Here is a 24349-nt window from a genome sequence, read left to right as displayed (position 1 = left end):
GACGTTAAATGTGCGAAATAAAGGAGAGTCTATTAAAAATACAGTATGTATAAATAAGTTTAAATGATAGTAATCATACTGGTTGAACTTACATATAAAAACAATATTCGAAGCAGTATTGTTGAGACAAAACTGTCTCGCTCAGCAAGACTTTCAGTGCGACAAGTGTAAATAAATGTATGATATACATTTCAAACAACAAGACTACCGATGGTTCGTAGTTAGTTTGTGATATGTTGATTACTTTTTAAAACCTGGTGAGTTAATTAACATTGCTAATAGCATTAAGCACGCCCAGCGATTTGTCACATAGTCGTACTCAATTTCCCTCTAAAGCATAACGCTCGATGCTTCCATCACATTAAAAGAGTTACATCTGGTTTGGGCCCTATCAGAGATGTAACTCTTTTCGTCACATGTGTCCTTCTGCCGTTAGATAGACATCTTCGTTTATTATTACTCGAAATTAATTAATGAATACTTAAATTTTAACCAAAAACTTATCGAACCTTGTAACCACATCATTATTGGCTATGCGTCCTCAATGAGGAGCACGAAGCCTACCCTAAGTTAAGGTTAATTATTTAAAACTGGTGATGATAGAAATTATTAATTAATTTATAAAGAACAAGCAGCTACCCGCGACTTTATCATCAAATCAATCTCTTCAATAGTTTGGACTCTATTTAATGCTATCAAAGAAATCTTTCCTATATATATGGTTAGTGTAGATTAATTAAATTAAATAAAACACTTATAAAAGTTTCTATTTTTTGATAGTTTATTTGTAGTTTTTTTTGTAAACTTTGCAGTATTTATTTTACAATTGTAGCAAACAATAACTGTACTCGATTCGATTTTAGTATTTGTCTTATCAAAATCGGTCAATTCGCTGCGAAGTTTCTGATTTGCACTAGCGGCTCGCGCCCGGCGTCGTTTATTTCAATAATTGATTTAAGATACTTAAGCATTATTCATAAAAAACACAATTAATTATTTTAAAATGATATTAAAATCTCATACGAACAAGAGACAGACGGAAAATTTGAAAGAAACTTTGGTTAGAGAAATAGGTTCAGATGATGCTTCTGCCTCGTAACCTAAAATAAACATAGTAGAACAAAGTTTTGGTGATATCATGGGACCTATTTATACCTGCAACAACTGCACCACGAAATGAGCATATTTTTTAATTCCAGTGACGGGCAATCGTAGATAAATAAAATGTAAAAAAATATTACACGGTAAGCATTCTTGTTGGGTCAAAGGCCAGTTATACTAAAGTGTTTCATATTAAAACGGCCGGAAAACGAGCAATTTTCTACTCTTATATTATTTTGGTTATATGTTCGTAATATTATAAATGCGAATGTTTAGATGGATGGATGTTTGATTGAAGGTATCTCCAGAATGGATGTATGGATCTCTCTGAAATTTGTCTTAGATGTAGAACGATGTCGGGAAGAACACATAGGCTACTAATGTATTATAGTTTTTTGTAAATACCGCGTCGACGGAGTCGCGGCCGACAGCTAGTCAATTATATTAATAAGTTTGTCTGAAGATGATATATTTGACGTCTGAATCAAAATTTATCGAAAACAAAGCACGCAACACGGACAATGTCTAGTAAAGGTACGCGACCATTGTCCCACACCGGACGCACCGCACGCCCGGATAAAATGGATTTACTTTGTCTTTCGAAAACGGGTGGTGCAGATGATGGATGGTAGTGCTATGTCAAATCATGCAAAAAAAAAACTAAAATCCGTTGCTGACCGTGCGTGCGGTGCGTCAGGCGCGGGACAATGAAGGCGTACTGTAAGGCAACGCTAAAAGAACCCTGGGTGTCGGGTATTATTACAATGATAAGAAAACTATAAGTCCTCATGACTAAGTATAAATATATTTGACCATTGTTTAAGATAACCAAAACATTAACTATAGTTAATATAACCTTAACTGTTGTAGGTATTAATAAAATATTTATTATTCAGTCACTATTCTTTGGTAAAATGCTTAGTTCGTTTTACTAGTTAATTTAATACTTGTAATAACAAAATGATTGGGTTTCAGTGACGTCAATGCTTGCTTTTATTCCATTGATGGTGATTTAACGTAATGAGACAGTCATTGGAGGATAACTCAGAATATTATTTAATTTTTAAACCGTCCGAATCATGCAGAGAAACAGTTTATTGGACCTTTTCATATGTCTACGGGTAAGTATAAAACTTGTAACTATTTTAAGTAAGCTATGAATTGACAATGTATGGGTTAAGTTAAAAAATCTTATTCTCTTTGAAATGTGATATTCCATAGAGCTTTTTTCTAGTACAATATTTTGTACATTGTTTATATTTAAATCTAGCTCGCAACTTCATCAGCTGCGAATAAAAAAAAATGTATTGATAACTTCCTTCTTTTTGAAGTCTGCCGAAAATAGCTTATGTTACTCAGGTATTTTCCAATAAAGAACCCCTCAAAATTAGTCGAGCCGTTTCGGAGAAGATACGGAAACTTGCGGACAAACAGACAGACAAACGGACGTACTGACGGATAGACAGACAGACATTAAGTGTTTGTATGGCAACTAAAGATTCGAACAGCATTTATGACTAGCCGTTCGGAGCTCTAGCTGCCGACTGACTCGACCTGTCGCTCTTCCTACGGGTACTTTAAATCAGGGTTACCTTGGCGCATGCGTGAAGTGCGCGCGCAATTCTGCTCATGCCGTCACACCCTGACGACGGACACGTGAACGAATAATTTCAGGCACCATATTGCTTTGGTTATAAAATGCAAATTATATGAATATGTTGCATTGAACAGTGTTGCGGCCGACAGTCGGAGCCGGGCGCGCCGCCGCGAGTCATGAGCTCCCCCAAGCTTGGCGACCGCTGCCCCAGCGGCCTGGCCAACGCCAAGCTCACCAACGACTCAAAGGAGGATTCCCTTGACAACTCTGTAAATATATCCACCATTATTGTGCGCTGAAAACATTCATACATACAAAGGTCTAGGGAATTGCACTTTTCGGTGTAGAATGTGCTCTAACAAAAACAATTTCTTGCATTTCTCACTATTAATGCATTCTTATTTGTGAACGTACATATTTTTATCTCTATAATAACATGCAAATTTAGCGATAACTTCACGTGGGGTGGTTGTATCTTAGCCAAATTTTATTTGAAACTCGAAAATAAGATATTTCTTGTAAAATATTAAAAGATGTTGTTGCACAAATATGGCACATTTTTTAATCAATAAAATTATTTAAAAATCTGCTATTGTATTATAGATAAGGGAGTCGATAAAGTGTGAGCGAGGCAAGGGCGAGGAGGACTGGCGACGGCGCACCATCATCGTCGAGAAGAAGAACGGCTCATACGGCTTCACTCTGCAGAGCTACGGCATACACTACAAAAAGGTAAATAACATAATGAAAATGGTGAAATATTAATTCAGCTTAAAAATATGTGTTAATGCCATAATTTTATATATTTCAGGAAGGTGAGATCGAGGTAATAACATACGTGGAGCAGGTGGAAACGCAGGGCGCGGCGGCGGCGGCGGGCATGCGCGAAGGTGACGTCATTCTCTCCATCAACGGCGTCGACGTGGAGCATGCTGACCACGCCGCCATCGTCGACGCCATCAACAGCTGCGACTCTAGAATGCGCATAGTCGTCATCTTCGAGGACTGCGTGCGGAAGGTTGAGCTCCATCTCAAGTACATCAATATACAGAGAGCCTTGCAAGCCAAGACACGGGAACTGGAACAGCTCAACGCCAGGGAGAGACAAATATTCGACGCCAACTGGAAGACGCACAGTCTGCCGTCGCAAAAAAAGAAATCGTCACCATCGGACGTCATCTCGGATAGCGAGGAGAACAACGTAGCCGAAAACGGTGGATACTGCCGGCCGACGCTGTCCAGCGAGAACGTGACGAACACCAAGCCGGCCACCGGCAGCGTGTTCATGTACCGGTACCTAGACCCGCGGTACGGCACCTGCATCATCCGGCCCGACCTGCGCACCGGTAGCTTCGTTATCACTGTGGGCTCGCCGCGCAACAGGCGCGACTGCCACCACTGCGTCATCGAGAACTCGGGCGACACTCACCGAGCTTCCGAAGTCTACACGACCAGCAACGGAAAACACACCAAGGTCCACCGAAACAACCACAGCCACGGCTGCGGACCCTGTATGCCACCTTACAATAACCAGGACGCGAACAGTCTCGAGGCGTACGACTTAGCTAGCCCGTGTTGCGATCCACATTGTGTTCCTAACTCCAGAAAGAAGGTGAGAAGGAAAAAAGAATGCTCGAAGGAGCACAAGAGGAAAGAAAAATGCCATCAAGTCGATAAGTCGACTCAAAAGACAGAAAATTGTGGTCACACGCACTCGAAGAAAACGTGTAACTCGGGTCATTGCGCCGGCCGCTACCGCTATCTGACTAGCGAGTCGACGCAGACCAGCCGGTGCAGCTTGCAGTCGTACACGGCTAGTGACGCCACCGCGCCCTGCGACAACTCCGCTTCCAGCTATAGCACCTCGCTCAGCAGTGACACGCTCTTCTGGGACAACGACCGCTCCGAGGCCAAGGCCTCCCCCAAGATACAGTACCAGAGCTCTCACCAGCACGTAAAGCCGAAGTCGTGGGATAATTTGACCACAAAAGCATTTGGCGGCTACGGCTTCGGGTACGGCTACCTCGACACTAGCGCCAAGCACTCGGGCAGGTCTAAGAGCCACGGGCGTAGTCACAGCGGGCGCAGCACTCAGACCCACCACGAGTATCAGCAACAATCGCAGGAGAAGCATCAACAGCGGCAGAGCGGCACACCGCACCACTACCCCGTGTGCAGTAGGAGCCGGAGTCACTTTCAACCGACCAAGTCCCAGGAGAGCTTGATGGTGCCCAAGTACAAGCTTGAGAGCGGCGGGTCAGAGAGCCGGCTGGCATGCGAGTGCGCTGACACTGGGGAGTACTACCGGCGCGCAGGACCCACCGACAGCCCCGCGGAGCCCTGCAGCACTGGATACTATTCGCAAAGGTTCCTCTACCCCACGCATTCGTACAAAAAGAAAGAGTCTGCCGTCAGCTCAGAAATAACTAGATTATAAGCAATAATTGAAACGCACAATGCTCAATTTAACGCCTAAATGTTAGTTTAAATCGTCTTAGTATAGTGATGGTAACGTTTTAAATGTAAGTTAGCGGCTAGCGTCGTTAGTATTAAAAAAGCATAACCCCAATATGGAAGATACAGAGAGAGAAATGTTTTTGTTGTGTGAGTAGAGAGTGGAGCTAAGCAGATCCATGCATGTTTAGCAACAATTATGTTGTTTAGATCTACATCTAGTTATAGTTTAGTATTGTTTTAAACTGAAAAATGATATGAAACATAAAACGTTGGGTAACATTTTTATAGATTAAAGTTACTCGAGTCCAAATTGAAATGTCTGTTTTCACAACGAAGTTTTTAGTAAGCCGTCATGTCATTAGACAAATATTATAATGTTGTTCCGAGACACTTTGGCTGTTGATAATATTTAGTATGGACAAATAATTTGCTCAATATAAGTACTTAAATATACTTTTCTTTCACACTTAATAACTAAGAAATAGAAGCAGGGTGTGGCATGAACACACAAAATACGCACAAACAAATTAGATAGATAACCAATAGACTGTTGTATTCAGCCATTGAAATGTACTTATTACTTTCAGGAAATAAAATTATGCTTTAATATTGTGTAGTGACGAGATAAAAGTAGATTTTAGATGTAATATTGTTGAGTCTGTTCGGTGCCGTAGTCTGCGCACCGCACGCACCAAATGCTTTATATTCCTTTATTTAGAGTTTTTATTAATAAAAATATTAAATTATTATTTAATTTGTTTTATTCATTTGTTCCTTTTTCATATTGATATTAATTAATGAGTTTATTAGGGATAATTAATTGATTCGAATACAATATCGAGGGTGCGATTGCCGAGTGGTGACACAACTCAGCATTAAGTTAATAAGTCGTTTGAGAGACGAGAAAATGGGGTTCTTCGTTTCTTTTCCTATTTACTTTGTCGTCGCGTACCTCTGTAACTCATTGCGATAGTGCAAATCTGTCGTATTATGTATTTATAGGTGAAGTGGCAAACCTGCATCGGATCGCTTTATATTAGTTAATCCAACGTCCGTGGACATCCGCGACATCAGAGAAACCGTACATGCTTTGTTGTCTAAATAAAATGGTAAAATTGTCAATGAAGTAAAATTCTAAGACAATTGCGAACTTAAAAAATTAGGCCACGAGCGATACAATCCTTGAATCGCAATCGCTTATCATTACTTCCTAGTGTGCGCACTCCGGCTATAGCAGAATTAGTTGCTATCGCCGAAATTGGGTGGGTGAACTTATATCTGTGAAGAGTTCATCTCGGGTCCTGGGGTCAGGCGGCGCGGGCGCAGCGGGCGGCGCGCTGGCAGCGCACACTGAGCTCGCCCGCCACACTGACGGCATGGGAGCTCCTGCGCGCGCCCCCGCGCCCCGCGCAACCCGCCTTCTGCTGCCGCTGCTGGTCCTGCTCGCCGCCGCAGCCTCAACTGCCACCAGACACCTACCCCTGCAGTACCAGGTCATTACAACATATATAGCCTGGCAAATTATTATGCTTCCCGAATTCTTTCGTCGGCGTTGATATCCCATTTTAATTGTCGAAATTAATCTTCGTTAACATTGCTATAAAAATGTCTCAATTCTAGCTTCAAATTATAAGAAGTCATGTTTGAATACATAGTATCTAGAGGTGTTATTAAAGTTGCAGCTAATGTTGTTACTTTGTTGTTAAATATGTTTAACATTACAGACGTACATATTGTGCAAGCAAACTTCTCACCCGTGTGTCGCCTTGCCCCTGCCCGCTGGACCTGAGGATGCTGGGGAGTGGGACCTCCCGGCTGCTGAGGCTTGCGGCATCTTGCAGACATCAGACATCGAAACGCCACCGGCCGACTATACGGTACATTTAATTTTCATATACATTTCAATTGCCAAGCGTTCAACTAACAAACTTCAGGTGAGTGAATTCAAATCACTCTGATATACTATTTCTCCATTTGGAATTGTTCGCTTAATTTTATACAATAAATTAGTTATGAAAGGAGAACTGATTCTCAGAGTTGGTTGCATACTTTTCGAAGCATAAAACAAGTTTGTTATTGATAAAAATTATTTTTACAAATGTATAACACTTAAAGCTATGCGAAAAATTATTGCTCATGCGATATTAGTTTGAATTAATAATGATTTGTTATACCGAAATGTCAAAATTTGCAATGTACACGGTATGGGTACGTCGATAAATGGATTTGGGTCGATGGATTTAATTGATACGTGAATGTATCCAAAGTTTTGTGACGCTCTGATTACTTAGTTATCTCGGTGTCACAACTCGGAGCGTCGTTCCCTTTCCTTATCATATACATCGCAGCTAAAATTGTTTTGTGTTATCAGCAACTTGACACAAACTTATTGTTATACAAGATTAATAATCTAGATCTCAGTGGTCACTTGTATCTGTTCGTTAAACAAAAGGTTTTTTTAATGATTAGTAAAATAGAAATAAAATTGCCCAATTATTATTTCCACTTTCCACAAATCTAATTTGTCATTGATTTATCTGTGGTATAACATTACCAAAAAGTCACAAGTACCATAAAAAAGTAAAATTGTAATTGAATTAGATGCTTTGAGCTTTTATTCAGTAATTTATATATTTTCTTGATCTTTGCGACTGAAGTGAAATATTGTTTCAATGTTCATATTATGTCTCATTTGTAGCATTCTCTTGTTGAACAAATTAAATAATGTTCACGTGAAATTTTAATCTACATAGCGTGTCCGGGAAAGACAGGCTGCTCCAAAAATACGACATCCGAACATCCTGTGGAACGTCTAAATTATTGAGAAAATTCTGTTGTTATTTTCATTTATCACTATAAAATAGAACTATTACTCGTGCGCTGAAACTTTGCCGATGGTCTCATCTTCAAACCTTCTGCACACGGCACGGACATGTAATATAAATATTTTAAAAGTACCTTTACGATATGCGACAGAGATCAACTGAAGATTGTTCTTTACTTTGTGGAAATAAAAAGTCTAAATTTTTTTTCAACATTGTCAAATCAAATTTAAAATTTAGTTAAAATAATAATTTGAAAGTAACAGTCATATTTATGTATGATAAGTTGTATCAACAAAGCTAGGCCCGTCTCCTTGACCTGTATTGTTGCGCAATTATAATCTAATACCCAAGTTTGTGACGATCGAATTATGTCAAGGAGTTTCATTACATATATTCATTTGTTACTACAGATAAAGGCGTTAGACAATGGAGAAGTTAGGAACGTGTTCTGCGATGCCGTGATTATAACAGAGGAGGTTGAAGCGAAGACGACGAGTGTTAGGGAGCATGGCCGCGTTCGCCGGCAGACGCCAGCAGCGCCCCGCGGCCGGTACCGTGGACAGACGCAGTCCCAATACCTCGCCGTGGACCGTGACGGCAAGGACGAGGGCAAGGCGGAGGCCCACTCGGCCGCTGATTCCTCGCGTGCCAGCGTCAGTGAGTAATCCACTCCACACGACTCCTGTTGTAAACTCATTTATACAATAATGCAATTGAAGTAGCTACCTATATATTATGTGCAACGTAAAAACAAGCTTGTATTATGTTAACAGGTGGTAATAGCGGAATGGGACAAGCGCAAAGTCAGTCAATGTACGAACCTTCGTGCGATGATTGTTATGGTAACGTCGACCCGCTAATGGCTGGTATGAAAAAGCAACCCCAAGGAACTTTTAGTGGATTCGGACCGGGACAAAACGGCGGATCTGGATGGGTTGGACCTCCCAGTGGCAGCTCTATAGGAACTTCTTACATGAACAATCAAAATGCTAGACCGGGCTTAGAAAGTTACGGAAGAGCTGAGCCGTCTGCACCGAGCTATGAGAGGGGATACGGTGTTCCAACTGGTGGAAACGGTTTAACTCCTGGGGGGGTAGTAGGTCCAACCCAAGGTCGAAATCAAAATGTCTACCCTAACTCGGGCGGTACGCCACTTAGTCAAGGAGCACCACAAAGTACATATCAGCCAGGATTAGGTGGTTCCATGACACAGTATGGGCCGAATCAGCAAGGAAATGGAGGATACGGCTCAAATCAGCAAGCTGGACCGAGGGATAATGCTAGACCGGGTGTAGGGAACAGATATGGTAGTGATTCAGGTGGTTATGGACCAGGACAAGTTGGAACTCCTGGGGGCGGTGGGAATTACCCTCCAGGAAGTCTGATGAGTGCACCAGGTCGAGGGGGTTTAGGTCCTGTACCACCAGGAGGTATTACAAGTAATGGTGCATCGCTGCCGAATCAAATCGGTGTACCGGGTCAATCCTATAATCAAATGGTGCAAAGAGGTCCCGATTACGGGCCAGGTGGCTCACCTCAAGGCATTTACGGACCTGGTCAAAGCGGTTCGCTTACACCAAACATCAATGGTGGACCACTGCAAGGTGGTTCTAACAATATCATCCCCGGTAATCAAGGGCAAAGCGGTACCTACAACCCCAAACAGACAGGTGTTCCGAATGGAGTCGGTGGTACTACATTAGGAGGTGTTACGAATCCTCAAGGTATAAATAGTAACCAAGGTGGCCTTCCTGGTTATGGTCCTAACCAGGGATCTGCAGGCGATAATTTGAATCCTGCCCAAGGAGGAAATTGGCCGATTGCATCATACAGTCCTGGTGGTTCACCTTATTTTTGTTGCGTCGTCGGCCCCGATGGTAAAATAGCACCTGTGGGAGGATCGCCATTTAATAGAGGCATAGGCAATCAGTATCTGAATCCCAATAATCAATATGGATATGGTGGGCAAATTCCGGGAAGTACAGATCAAAACAAAGGGCTAAGTAACATTCCAGGTCAAAGCCCTTACGGACTTAGTGGCTCTGGTAACGGTGTAAATAACTTAGGACTAGGACAAGGAAATAATTATGGTCCTAATCAAGGGCCTGGAAACTACATGACAGGATCAGGTCAAGTACCCCAAGGTGGACGTCCTGATCACAGTACGATGTCAGGTAGTGGAAATTACGTACCGAATTCAAATATAGGAAGTTACAGCCCTGGAACTACTGGAGGTGGCGGAAGTTTTGCACCAAATCTCATGGGTGTTGACCAAACAAGGCCTAATATAGGAGCAACTCCCATGGGTGGTACTGGTTATCACACGAATCAAAACTTAGGTCCAAACGCACCACATTCAGGTGTGAGCTACGGCCCGGTAGGCAATGGTGGGCCAGGATCTGGAGTGTATAATCCAACCGGAGGGACAGGAGAAACCAAACAATATATACCAGGGCAACTTAGTATTCCCGGTGGCGAGAATACTTATGTACATGGACAAGGAAGCGTGCCGATGGCTAATAGAAACTTCGGGTCGGGCTCACCCGGCGACAGTAGTAGTTATGTGCCAGGGCAAGACGGCAGACCAAGTACAAGCGGAAATTTCCGACCAGGACAGACTAATAATTTGGGTGGTGGTGGTTATGGTCCCGCCCAGGTTAGTGCTCCAGAAAATATTCGAAGTTACGAGCCAGGCCAAATTGTTGGTCCCGGAGGCGGTGGTTACAGGGTTAGTCCCGGTGATGGAACGGGATTTTATACCAACTACGGACCGCATCAAACTGGGGGACCGGGAGGGGGTGGTATCGGAACAGGTTCCGGTGTTAATCCTCAAAGTGGTGGAAGTTATGGACCAGGACAAACGAATGGAATAGGAGGTGGTATTATTGAACCCAATATGGGTAGCCATCCAGGTTCCACAGGAAACTTTGGCGCTGGTCAAAATGTTGGACCAGGAAACGTTGGTTATGGAAATTATGGCCCGGGACAAAACGGTGGATCTGGGGGATACATTCCGGGAACAACTAGCGGCATGGGTAATTATGGTTCAAGTGGTGCTGGTCAGGGTCAAAATGGTCCAGTTGGAGGGGGTCCTTATGGGCCTTATCATGGTGCCAATACTGGAGGTCAAGGGTCTTACCCCCCGGGACAATCTAATGTAGGCGGTATGGGAGGCTATCAGCCAAGTCAGGGTGGCAAACCTGGTGAGGGCTACGGTTCCCTTGGAGTACCTGGTGATGGTGGAAGATATACCAATGGACAACCTATTTACGGAACAGACTTTACAGACCGGTACGGAGGTGGCCCAGGTGGAAGTGGATATAATGCAAGGGTATTTATTTTTAATTACTTACGGAAAATAATTTAAATTACTTAAGAAAAAGTGATATTAAATGTATCTTTTTTGTTGCAGTACCCAGGAATAAACAATGATTACAATGGTAAGTTATTGGACTAAAAAACCAGATAAAAGCTTTAGTTTTTGTCCAAAATAATTTTAATCGAAATCCTATATGTCTCACTACATTTTTGAAAAACTAAAGGCAATGAAACAAAATCTGATTACTATCTTTATCGGTACCTGGCATTAGTTTTAAATAGTAATTATTTTCTTTTAGGCATTCCCCAAAATTTCACGGATGTGGGAAATCTTGCAGACGGAGATGATTCACAGGCTGAAGCGAGCGTTGCACAAGCCGCCAATGGCACAACAGCCAGCGCCACATCCAGGGGCGGCAACGACAAAGGCCGCGCTCAGACAAACGTACAGGGCACTTACACCGGAAGCGGTTCTTTCTCAGCCCAAGCACAAATAACTGGAGAAAACAAAGAAGCCGAAAGTCAAGTCACAGGAGGGAAAAAAGGGGCATCTAGTTCCGCACAAGGAAGTGGTCGGAATAACAAATCTCAAGCGAATGTGCAACTGGGCTCAGAAACGGGATCTGTCCAAACACAGTCTCTGACAAGTGGAGCGTATCATTCATCTAATTCCCAAGTTCAAGGGAGTGTAAAGGGTGGTATGGCTGACGCTCAGGCCCGTGGTCCGGGAAGCACTTCCTCACAGGCTCAAATTGGTTTTACACCATATAAAGATGGCGATAAATCTCACGACACGCAGAAGACACCATTCGTCGGCGGAGGCGTCGCTTCGGCTCAGTCGAGCGGGCGAACGGGACAGTCGCAATCACAACTCCATGGCACCTTTAAGTACGGTATCACATACAACGGAGCCGCACAGGCAGGCGCAAGCGTTGACAAAGATGCGGTGTTTCCAAATCGCTTGTCATTTGATAAAATAGATGTATTTGATGAAAGTGAAAAAAATATTAACGTCGATACTGAAAAACCAACCGAATTAGACGCACCAGCACCTGTCGACACCACTCCTTCTGTTGAATTGGTGCCATCAGAGGAATCTCTTCCACCGCTCGACGAAAGCTCGACGGACGGCGGGATGACAGCGTTGGATACAGATGACGCAGAAGACGAAACCGTGAAGGACGACGAGACGCTAAAGAATTCTGAAACAAGATACTCCAGTCATACTCACCTCGATCACCACAAGACAAACGTTGCGGCGGCTCCACCGGCCGCTACCGCCGGAGTCACTCGCTCCTTCCAATCGCGGTACGGAAGCAACGGTGGCGAATACGAGTACACAACGGACAGAGAGGACGCGCCGACCGACGAGTATGACACGGACGGAGCGGAAGAGGAACAGGGCGAATACAGCAATTACGATGACATACCAAGAGATCCGCTGACGCACCAGTCGCTGCAGGCGCCTCGTAAAACGCTTGACGTGCGGCAGACGACCGGCGGGAACACACAGCACATCGTGCTCGGCTCGCTCGTCGGCCACGACGCAGCCATCACACAGAAGAGCTCCGAGCGGCCCGATGAGAGCAGGACGTACCAGCCGGGGGAGCGGGTGCCGGGCACAGGCGGCTATACAATACCGGCGGGCTTCACGGGCAGCGTCAAGTCGGTCGCCTCGAAGGAGAAGACTTACGTAGTCGGGTCGCGCGAGTCACCGTCGCAGGCGCAGACGGTGACGTTGACGCCCGGCAGTGGGCGCGTCCGGTACGCTCCCCCAGCGGGCTACGGGCGGGTGGGTGCGAGTCAGCTGCGCTCGCTGGCGCCCCCGCGCGGTGACCCCTACGTTTCCGTGTCCAAGTCGGTGGCGCGCGACTTCGACGCGGACGACCACGTGCGCAAGCAGTACTCCCACTCCTACTACACCAAGTCCTCCTCGTGCGGCTTCTTCACCTTCACCTGCACCATGGTGAGCGGCGCCGAGGGCAAGAAGAAGGTCTGCCGCCCCAAGATACCCACTAACCCCGACGGCACGCCCATCAAGTGTTGACATTGCCTACAAAGTTAACGTATCATTATAACTTTAGTTCTATTTTATTATTAAGTAGATAATAATTAGTATTATGATTGTATAATTTCCGTAGCCAATTAACTATTCAAATGAGCGTATCAACATTTTGTACATGTCATACTTTGTCTATGTTGTCGATACAATAAATAAATAAATAAAAACTTCAGTTTAAATATATCGTATTAAATATAAACAACGTCGACAATAAAAGGCGCAAAGGGAAGTGATAAGATTTATTCATATATAATTTAGGTAGATTTATGTATCGCTTCAATATAATATGTTTATTGATTCACACTAATAAGTGAGATGGATAACAAGTAGTGCGCGCCCGCCATCCCCTCCACCTGTATATCATAAAAGGACATTTCTTAACTATTAATAGAATATTGAAGAAACTTACTTTGGTATTTATTTTGTGATCATTGGACTGTATACATAAAACTAGTTTTAGGAATAGGAACAATATGACGTGGCACACTTATCGTGTATTTTATTCAATATATTTTGATTCATATAAAATCTTAATAATAGTTGTGCAGAAGTAAATAAATACCTATGTAATTTTGTTTAGCACGTGGCGATTATCTGATAGATATCGTCAGGTGTGCTTTGCAAATACTTTATAAATAACATCTCAATACCAAAAAAGATTGCTAATAATATATTAAATAGGGTTCGCATAAATCACAACTTACACACAAATAGTGATTAAACGAGATGTGTAGGGAGGTCGAGGCGAGAGCGATGCGCGCACTTTCACATCAAAACAACAATTTTATTTAGGAAATACTATTTTTGTTACACTATATCCATAGAATCATTTAAAAAAACATGAAATTTTGTAAAGACAGTAATACGTAGAACACTTTAAAGTTTCTTACATTATATATTAATCATTTGCCTAAATCGACACATCTATGTAATAAATAAATTCTTGAAGTTCGATCTAGAACATGATTTATAGAAAAGAATATGTTTGAACTTTAACACGTGAGTCGGCGCGAGCGGGGGGTTGCGTGAGCGACGCCACGCCTCCAGCCACGCCCACCACGAAACATTCACAATAAATAGCTTTATTTACATTAAAATCTATGAACGAGATCCATGCAATAGTTCTCTTACTTATTATAATAGATGCACAATACTGGACGTCGCTGTTGCCACGCCTTCAGACACACAAAAACATATCCTCCACACACACACACACACACACACACACACACACCGCACACACACACAATGCGTTAAACATTGATAATATTTTTGTGATTAAAGCAAATGCCGAATACTGTATTTTCGTGGCTATAATGGAGCATGAATGGATAGGACGGAGCAAGTGGGCGAGTCGTCTGCCATTTTAAAATTCGTCACAGACAAAAAAAAATTGGCTATAACATTAGCTGCCCAACATCTCGTGACAATAAAATTAAAATATCAGATGAAACACAAAAATAAATTAAAATATTTGATAATTTAATGTGTTAGATAAACACAGCCACGCCCCCTAGTGTCCATCATCACGCCCCATAGTACGGCCGGTAAGTAACACATTAGTCTGTTACCTTGGAATGTAAGTTTAAGTACAAGTTACATGTTTGTACATCAAACAATCATCAGTACAAAACAATTCAACTTAATATTAACAATTGGTGAAACGCACCATTATAAAAAAAAATCAAAAAATAAATATCAATTAAGATTAAATTAAATAAAAAAATAAAAGGTTGATTTTTAACTTATGATACATAATAAATATTTAAAGCTAACAGGCAGTGGGTAGCGATTGTATAGTTGTATTCAATTGTAATAAGTAACTATATTTACATGTCACTGACTGACAATCACATTTATTGTCTAAGGATTTATTTTTGATATTATGTTTAAATTGATGACACAAACATGTCTATCGTTACAGACATAAAAAGATAAAATGTGTTCAGCTATCTAATAATAACATCAGTATAGAGAGATCAAGTTAATTTGAACAACTACACATTTAGGGCACATGAGTACTACATATTTATGTACCTGTTCGTAATATAAAAACACACACATATATAGATATTTAAAAATGTATAGTACTATTTTAATTAATTCTTAATATTTTTGTATGAACTTTATTACAAGTGTAGATAAGAATCATTTTACTATGAACGTCTATACATGTAATACATATATTTAATCTTTAATATTAAATGATAAAAATTGAATTTAATATATTTCAAAAAACGATATTATCATATGATTATTATGATTTAATATAAGTACAACATCTGATGAGCATTTAAATCTATTAATAAGTTATTATAAAAGAAAACACGGACATAACACCGTAAATATAATACGTAAAGAGATATATCTCGATAAAGAATTACATAAAAATGCAACTCTTTTCGTATGGATACATTTCATTCCTAATCTAAAGTAAGGTATCTGAACTCTGAAGTTATGGCACCTCGCCACTTACACTTTCAACTTAGTTGTTGCTTAATCAAGCACACAACTTAACACAACACAAAACACATTTTTATAACACTATGTAAATCCATTTATTTACAATATTTATTTAAAATTGAGATTATCCTAGAGATTCATTATTTAAATGAGTTACATTAAAATCTAATTATATATACAATTATTAGGGAATTTATGTATGGAGGTTTACAGTGGCTACACTTGATGCCAATGGGACTGGGGCAAGACTAGTTTTGAATTAAACATTACTTGTCATACAATTGTAAATACATTTGTGACAAGAATGCCATAGAAATGTAGTCATCGGCAAGAAAAATGTTGAATTCATGCAACTATTAGAAAAAGAATTGAGCAAAAATGAGAATTACAACATCAATATACTAATCACACACAATAACATAAGATCTGATATCTATGACGTAATACCATCTTTGTATGATGTACGTAGACTAATTTCTAATAAAACGAGAGCACAATTTTATTTCAATGGCACAAGGTATTAAGTTATTGTGTATGCATAGTAGCTAATATGTACAAATTCGACTCATTACAATTAAAACACTGATTTTATTAATACTATGACATTCGCTTTGAGATCTAAATATTTATGGCAAAATTCACGAGAACACATACTATTTTATAACATCGTAAGTATTTATTTCTTGTTAAGAAATTGTACTAAATCACTTCATGTTATCAAAGTGCTAGAATAGCAAGATATATCTTTGCACAATGTAGCTGACATGCCGTGCTCTCGTAAATATATTTTTAAACCAACAGACTAGACATTTATAATTAGTTGAATATTTCCAAAATAAAATAAGTCAAAGCGAATACGCGCTATGACTCCACAACTATAGCACACTTACATGGCTCGATATTCACAAACAGATCGTATTATAATCACATTTATTTATTAGTCTTTGATGCAGTTCAAACATTTCACTGGATTGAATAGTCTATTTGTTGGTCGGTGGGTCGCGCGCCGCTTTCGCTCGCCTCTCATATATACAATTCAAACCGCCTCCGCTTCCATTTGTTTCTAAATATTATACAAAATCAAAGCACAGCCATAATACTTCATCAGAGAGCGCACTGTGGCATTTCTTTCTGCTGGGGGCGGGGCGGACGTGGGCGGGCGTAGCGGGGGCGACGCCTTCTTCTTTTACCAGAGAGCTGCTGCAGACAGGGGCGCAGGAAACTTCACTCGCAGGCCAGCCGCACACACTCAAACACATAATACTGATAAAGGAAAGTGTGTGAAGCATGGTCCAATAACGTTTTATTGCAAGTGAGGTTTACTCCGTGTGAACACGAGCATTTACTCGTGCACGGTCCAGGGCACGTCGTTGTGCGCCAGGCGCGCCGTGTCTCGCCACAGCTCTCCGGGGTAGAGCTAGATGTTGCGGAACATACGTATGACGTGTCGCACAAGGGGGGGCGAGAGTTAGGGGGCTGCCCCCTTGAGGCGCTTCAGTCGCTCCTTCTCCAGATGGTCGGCGGGGGGCTCGCGCTCGAATGACACCAGCTCCAGCGCTGTAACACAACAAACATTAATTCGCATTAACATCTTCACATCATTTTAGTTTTTCGACTAAGTACTTGTAAATATAAGTAACAGACCTGTTTCGGAGAGCGCGGGTCTGTCGACGAAGAAGCGCCAGGTGGGAGTGTGCGTGACGTGGGCGTTAACAGCGTGTGCAGGGCGGTGCGGCGTGCCGTGAGCCTCGCCCAGCCGGCGCGCCGCCAGCTGTGCGCGCACGGGACGCGCCAGCGCGCAGCACTTCTCAAAGTTGACGCGCCCGCCTGCCACTCTGCACATGACACAAACATTTTACTATGGCACCCTACTTCAATATATCACGTATCAATATTTCACAACATAATAGCCGTAACATAAGTGAAGAGTAAGTTTTTGATGGATTGGATTTTAGTGCTATGGTAAAATATTTATAATGTATTTTATAAAAGCTTTGTTACGTATGATTCACAGTGATGTGTTAAAAGTAAGTCAGCGATTGGCAGACGATGGTGGCTTAGTTTTGTCAGCGAGTACATAATGAGATGAGGATAGTAAAATAAAGCTTCGAAGGTTTTAAGTACATAATATAAAATGTTGGTAAAAATAATCACAATTGGACGAGGTTTGCGACGATCTAAGCATTATATGTATAGTATGACTTTAGTTACGATCTCTTGAGACGAATGATTGGGTTTACAGTATCTGTGTGTATGTGACCTTGTGGGCGCGGACTGGTGCGCGAAGTGCAGGTCACGACAGGTGACTGAGAGGAGAGGCACCGCCGTCTCGCCCGGCGCCGCCGCCAGCGCCGCGCGGTACCTGCGCAAGCCACGCCCCACACGTCAGTGCCCGACTCAAGCCACGCCTAAAGACTTTAGACCCCCAGATAGACTGATCCCGCAATACTAAAGAGTACACAAAGTCCTCCATTCTTTATTTTACTGCTATAAAATTAATCTCCAAAAGCCAAAACAGATATACCGGGCACCTTTTTGCATTATCTAAAGAGTGTACGGTAAAAAAGGAGGATTCACCTATAAAAATCAATGACAAAAATTTGCTGTATATAGTGGAATAGATATGACAATATATTTAAGCATGGAAGCGACGATAAATGTTAACAATGAATAAAAGCTTTTGTTGAAGTTTGTTAAATACAGTTAGTGAAAAACAATATCAGTTTTCGTTTTTAGCGTAATTTATTCAGATCTAATATTCTATATATTTATTCGCAAGCTTTGTTTAATATTTAGAAGAATATATAGAAAACAGTAAAGAGAGTTATAAAGTAACAAAAGCGGTGCGAGCAAGGTGGGCGTGGTGAATGGATGTGTGGGTGAAGGAGGTGGGCGTGGTCACCTGGCGTGGTTGCCGCCGGGCTCGACGCACAGCTCCAGCTGGCGCAGCTGCTGGCCGCACACTGCGGACGCGCGACTCCACTGTCAATAAACATACAATTATACATTTATAGTTTGCAGCATCGCTGACGGCTGAACACTATTATGTAATTTTAAGATGGTGCCGTAGAATCAAAACTCAACATACAGGAGAATTCAATCTTACGTCTTACTAATATTGTACAAGCGAATGTTTAGATGGATGGATGGAGGTTTGTTTGAAGTTATATCTAGAAAGGCTGCACGGATCTTGCTGAAATTTGGCATTGGTGCAGAACATAATCTGGAAGAACACATAGGCTACATATTCTGTATTTTTTTTTAATCGTGCGCAGACTTAGTCGCGAGCGACAGTTAGTGTGTTTATATTTATGTGTACCGTCTTCTTGAGCCTGGCGATGGGTGCCATGTTGAGGGCGCTGATGATGGCCATGAGGGAGTTGAAGTTGCCGAGGTTGAAGCACTCGCGGGCCGTCGTCACCCACTGCTCCAGCAGACGCGCTCGCTGCTTGCTCTTCACTGGCTGCAATGATCACACAAACAAATAAAGCTCTCCATTTAAGATTAAATAAAGGATACCTGTGAAATTTGGCATAGATGTAAAACACCGTGTAAAGAAACGCAGTGGCTAGTAATTTTTTTTGTTTTTAATTTCTATCTAGTATAATCATAATTAATTTCTAAATTTTAATGACGTTTGCGTTACGTTTATGCATTGTTTGGTTATATACATACCTTAACAATATCAGTAGCGACGAGATAGCTGAGTCGGTTGAACCAGTCTGCGTACGCCTCCAGGTTGCGTGTGGTCTTTGGCGCGGCGGGTGTTTTGGTGGCTGGTGGGGCGAAGGCCTGCAGGAACTCTTCGGGGCCCACAAACGACAGCCGGTACAATTCCACTGCGGTCAGCTGACGTGCCAGTTCCACAGGTGACAGGCCTAGTGTGAGGATGTCGCCCTGGGATTTTATAAAAAAATTACATAAATATTTAAAAAAAATTATCGTTACAGTTAACCGATGTAGGTACGCTAAAAGTTAAGCCGTTGCTATTTATAAAACGGTAGGCGCTTGGCTCAACGTCGAATTGGCGCAAACAATAAGCTTTCAAGTTTAACGTATATAAAGATGGCAATAGCCATCTAAAAACATCATCTATTGTTTCGAGAGAAATAGAATAATATTTTTGGTATGTTTAATAAAGTGTTTAAAGTAATTTTTGTATCAAATTAACGATTGAAATGTTATTTTGGTAATAAAATGTCATAATCAATTTATCACCTGTGGCAGTTGTTCAACTGTGCATAGTGGCGCGGGCTCCGGCAGCGACTGCTCGTACTGCTCCAGCGCGGTGAGCCGGTCCAGCAGGCGCTCCAGGGTGCGAGACACCTCCGCCCTCACGCCCGCCATCTGCTCCGTCGCGCATCTACATACACACCAAGCCAATAAATTCACTTCCCTTCTTATTTATTACCAGCGGTAGCCTATAACGTGACCGCGTGCATCAGCTACCTTCCTGTTAAATCCCGTCAAAATCGGTCCAAACGTTCCGAAGTTTCGCCAAAACATACGCGGTCTCGCTAACACATATATAGACAGTCAGACAAAAATTTTAGTTTCTTTGTTATGACCAGGTATAAAAACTCACAATTTTATTAATATCATATAGATAGCATTAGCCGTTTCTAAATTAGGATTTTGTTATGGTCACCTCTGTGTGATAGTCCTGACGAGCGCCATGACGCGGTCGTCGCGGAAGTCATAGGGGAACATGCCGGTCCACTGGGTGAGCACACGTACTAGCGCGCCCATGTCCGCCAGCTCCTTCTCCGGGCACTCCTTGCTCTCCTCCACTTTGCCCTGACACACACACACACACACATACACAATACAGGAATACATTCGGCCTACATTATACAAAAATACTTAAAAAAATTAGACAATAAACTAAATGATGCAAGTAAAACCCTTGTAATTTAACTGATGCTAGATTCACACGAGGGTACAGAGCATTAGAGCAGTAAAAACTACAATACTGTTATTATTTGATGCACATCTACTGTCAACACACTACTATTCTGCCTCTGTGTTGTATTTTCAAATATTATTTTTCATCTTCCGTTCTACTTCACTTAGTTGCCTTCCTTGAAAAATTAAAAAAACGTAAAAATTATTAATTTATTTACAGCAATAACTTAAACATCATCAGCTCACTGTATGGCCCCACTGAGGTTCTCGCAGCCTAATCTAAGTTGAGGGTGACCAGGCCATAGTCAACTATGTTGGCCCAGTGCGGGTTGGTTGAAGTAAAAGATATTTAAAAAGCTTGACTAACAAAAGCTTGAGTAAAATGTATATTAAACATATAATGAATTACACTTACAGGTTTGTCGTAATTCTTGAAATATCTCTTGCAAAGTTTGGCTAGCAGCTCATGTGGCTTGAGGAAGAGGCGTGAGCACAGCAGGAATGTAAATGTGTAGGAGGGCGGCGCACCCGGCCGCAGCATGTCCACCAGCGCCTCCAGACTGGCGCTCATCAGCTGCCCGTCGCGGTACTCCACCTCCTCGCCCACGCCCACGCTCACACCAACGCCCACACCCACACCCATGCTCACACTAACGCCACCGTTACCCTGGTTCTAAACATATGCAACTATTACTCTGTGGGTATATCAATTCTAATTAGAAAATGTTATAGAAAATAATAAAATATTAAAAATTATCATGTTTAATTATCTGAAAAAAAAATACTGTATTAACATATTTGTAAAACAGACCTGTCCAGGCTCCACTTTCTGTGCAGAAATAAATCCGAGTCCTCCATTCATGACCATGTGCTTGCAGGTTGACTCTGACATCAGTTTGTTGCCTCTCACCATTGAGTAGTAATCATCATTCTAATAATTATAACATTTCAATATATTAATAACAATAACAACATTTCTAGCAATACATTTACTAAACAACTATAAAGAGACAATGTTTGATTGCATATTTAACCTTTATTGTGGCAAGACTTCTTTTTTGAAGAAAAGCAAAAAACTAAGTTAAAAATTTTATAGTGATTTATATAAAATTATATGTATGGTATACTTTACAAAATGGACATAAGGGTTAATCAATAACCCACAGTTAAACTGAACATTAATATAACTAAATAACTTATAAGTGTTATGACTGCATTATAAAATAAATCTGTAAAATATATTCCATATACATTTTGCATTCATAGTAAGTGGTAACTTCCGCCAATATGACTGAACTTTAAAAACTTCTTGGCATTGCCGGCATTTTTGATTGGAACTTACATCATAGTATGACAACCCAGAGCCGTGTAATAACGTGGGGTTAGCAGTGAGGGGTACAAGGTCTGTTGAGGAGGTTGCGGGCTCGCTGACAGGAGGCACCTTCACCGAGCACCCGCTACATGACGCCTCATTCAGTTTGCTTGCGTAGTAGTACATAGCCATTCAATTCTACAATGTCTTCTAACACTAGGCGCCTCTTCTGAAGCTATCTTAGAGAAGCCCACTTTATCTTAGAGAATCCATTTGTTTCTGTCAAATAAATTAGCATTTAAGACGCAATGCAAAAGTGTATGGAGAACAGTTCTTAGACATGGCAGTTGCACCAAAATTGTTATCAATAAGATTCATACATAAATTATTTGTAAAGCAAAACCCAGCTCTGACATTCATACAAAGTTTTAAATGAGTAGCAAACAATAAGCTGAACAATTGAATCTCGCATTGCTTAATATAATTGGTAGAGATTCGCAATGCAAATGCATTAACAAACAAGTGGCTAATAAACATAATTTAAAACTAATTACTGGAGTAAACCGGGAACATTGGGATGAAAAAACCTAGAATCAACAATTAAATTAAAATGCTGTTCAAATGAACTGACACTTAATTGCACAAATACCAAAACATTTCCAGTAAAACACTTCGCTCACAGAAATTATAATATAAGTTAAACATATTTTACATAACTTTATTATTCAATTTTTGGAAAATAACTGAAAAAACGATCACAGCAAAAAAAATTATATTCCGCCTTTTCCTTAATTCCAGCATTAACTTAGTAACTAGCTGTTGCATTTATAGTATTAATATGACAAAAAATTTACAGTAAAAATGTAGATTTCCGAGGATTCACTTGGAGATTCATAATAACCAAGAGCCCATCCTCATCCTCTATCCATAATAAAGTGGTAATAACCCATATTATGATCACAATTTAAGGAAGAGACGGGTGTTACTAGTAGCATTGCTAAATGCAACAAGACTTTACTTCATTATTAAAACATCATACAAGATTTAAACACCTGCACTATGACTTTAATCTGTCTTTAATCATATGAAAACAAGCTGGGTTTTGCTTTAAAATCCTAGCCTAAACTGTAATATTAAAATGTAATTTACTTATCATATTAAACCTTTCTCATATTTTTAAGAATAGTTTCACTATATTATAACAGCATAGAAAAAAATCACTGTATTCTGCATGCAAAGCTGTCTAATTATTTAACTAAAATTTATTTTTCTACAATTTTTATCAAAAATCTGCACATATCAATAAGATGAAATGTAACAACCCTACATAATTTCCAACAAACTATTTAATAAGCAATGATTCCATATGTTTAGATGGTAGCAACAGCAATAATAAAATCCTACCATATTACCGTTAAATTTATTTAGGTAGAATTTCTTTTGTTCACTTTTGCTGTATTGATTTAAAAAAAAATGGAATCAAGTAAAAAAATAAGTCAATGTTTTATCATGACAGAGTGCTATCGTATCGAATACTATGTAAGTATTTTTAATATAAATTTTAACCGAACATAGTATTTTAAATATTCAACCCTGAATAAGTAATAAGTTTTTTCTATAAAATATTATCTCACGGGGCCCGGTTATTGACAGATCATTTCACGCTCAATTAAAACAGATGCAGTGAAAGTTGGTTCCGATATTTAAAGTTCATTTTTATACACATCACTGCACTACTATAATATTGTAAATATACCGTTATATAAAACGTAATTTACTGGATCACAATAAATATATATTTTATAAAGTAATTACACCATTTACCTAATTTATTTATTAAGAAATAGCGCCAATGTACTAAACAAGGCTCGACCAAAGACTAAACAATGTAAACGATTGCCGATACGATACGGTCAGAACTGAGTGCGATAACAGCGCCACTCTCACCATAACTGTTCCCTATAAATGGATAGATCATCACCTGGAAATTACAGCCTTTGAATCGTTCCGACTTAAACCCGTCGGTTGAAGTTCTTGACAGTTTAATTCTATGTCTATTATTAGTTCGATTCCTCACCACCGCCACCAACCTCAACTGTCAGCGCCAAAATGGCGGAAATCAAATGCACAAAATGCCACAGCTTATAGCCTGTCCATATACAGAGGATAGTTTGAAAAAGTTCAAAGTCTATGCTAAGCAAACAACAAAACGACAAGGAGAAAAAAAAACACAATAAAAGTGGAAAAAGAGAAGAATATGCTATTTCCCACTTTTCTTCAGTTACTTGCATAACAATAGTAGTACCAAA

At 40.7% G+C, this 24349-nt stretch overlaps 3 protein-coding genes across 4 annotated transcripts; 2 read left to right on the top strand and 1 right to left on the bottom strand.

Annotated features, from left to right (window-relative positions):
- Window positions 1–2762: 2762 nt before the first annotated feature.
- On the top strand, window positions 2763–5842 carry ssp6 (short spindle 6). Its single transcript, XM_013323644.1, has 3 exons — window positions 2763–2967; window positions 3302–3430; window positions 3510–5842. The coding sequence occupies exons 1-3, from the start codon at window positions 2875–2877 to the stop codon at window positions 5133–5135; spliced, it is 1848 nt and encodes a 615-aa protein (XP_013179098.1). The 5' UTR covers window positions 2763–2874; the 3' UTR covers window positions 5136–5842.
- A 672-nt stretch (window positions 5843–6514) lies between these two features.
- LOC106126355 (uncharacterized transmembrane protein DDB_G0289901) lies at window positions 6515–14576 on the top strand. The gene is made up of 6 exons (XM_013323973.1): window positions 6515–6648; window positions 6880–7032; window positions 8391–8637; window positions 8754–11311; window positions 11393–11420; window positions 11598–14576. Exons 1-6 carry the CDS (start codon window positions 6532–6534, stop codon window positions 13343–13345), a joined length of 4851 nt encoding a protein of 1616 aa, XP_013179427.1. The 5' UTR covers window positions 6515–6531; the 3' UTR covers window positions 13346–14576.
- Window positions 14577–15959: 1383 nt separating this feature from the next.
- Window positions 15960–23918, bottom strand: LOC106126485 (ras-GEF domain-containing family member 1B). Of its 2 annotated transcripts, none has more exons than XM_013324177.1 (12): window positions 23865–23918; window positions 22071–22319; window positions 21540–21659; window positions 21144–21401; window positions 20472–20620; window positions 20042–20186; window positions 19499–19720; window positions 19143–19286; window positions 18726–18805; window positions 18084–18185; window positions 17468–17658; window positions 15960–17380 (listed from the first exon to the last, which is right to left on the bottom strand). In XM_013324177.1, the coding sequence occupies exons 2-12, from the start codon at window positions 22230–22232 to the stop codon at window positions 17292–17294; spliced, it is 1662 nt and encodes a 553-aa protein (XP_013179631.1). In that variant the 5' UTR covers window positions 22233–22319; window positions 23865–23918; the 3' UTR covers window positions 15960–17291. The 2 variants fall into 2 exon arrangements, with proteins under 2 accessions (XP_013179631.1, XP_013179632.1); XM_013324178.1 differs by lacking the exon at window positions 23865–23918 and adding an exon at window positions 23675–23759.
- Window positions 23919–24349: the final 431 nt, after the last annotated feature.

The sequence above is a fragment of the Papilio xuthus genome, unplaced genomic scaffold, assembly GCF_000836235.2.
Source record: "Papilio xuthus unplaced genomic scaffold, Pxut_1.1 DF825017.1, whole genome shotgun sequence".
In the NCBI taxonomy this organism is placed as follows: Eukaryota; Metazoa; Arthropoda; class Insecta; order Lepidoptera; family Papilionidae; genus Papilio; species Papilio xuthus.
The sequence above is the reverse complement of the archived record's forward strand: the minus strand, read 5'-3'. Positions and strand labels throughout refer to the sequence as shown.

Coding starts and splice junctions, on each gene's coding strand:
- LOC106126355 (XM_013323973.1), top strand. CDS start 6,532: ATGGGAGCTCCTGCGCGCGCCCCCGCGCCCCGCGCAACCCGCCTTCTG. Junction 8,638..8,753: donor TTCCTCGCGTGCCAGCGTCA/GTGAGTAATCCA, acceptor TTATGTTAACAG/GTGGTAATAGCGGAATGGGA. Junction 11,312..11,392: donor GAAGTGGATATAATGCAAGG/GTATTTATTTTT, acceptor TTTTTGTTGCAG/TACCCAGGAATAAACAATGA.
- ssp6 (XM_013323644.1), top strand. CDS start 2,875: ATGAGCTCCCCCAAGCTTGGCGACCGCTGCCCCAGCGGCCTGGCCAAC. Junction 2,968..3,301: donor AGGATTCCCTTGACAACTCT/GTAAATATATCC, acceptor ATTGTATTATAG/ATAAGGGAGTCGATAAAGTG. Junction 3,431..3,509: donor ACGGCATACACTACAAAAAG/GTAAATAACATA, acceptor TATATATTTCAG/GAAGGTGAGATCGAGGTAAT.
- LOC106126485 (XM_013324177.1), bottom strand. CDS start 22,232: ATGGCTATGTACTACTACGCAAGCAAACTGAATGAGGCGTCATGTAGC. Junction 18,186..18,725: donor CCCGGCGGCAACCACGCCAG/GTGACCACGCCC, acceptor TGGCTTGCGCAG/GTACCGCGCGGCGCTGGCGG. Junction 17,659..18,083: donor CACCAGTCCGCGCCCACAAG/GTCACATACACA, acceptor TGTCATGTGCAG/AGTGGCAGGCGGGCGCGTCA.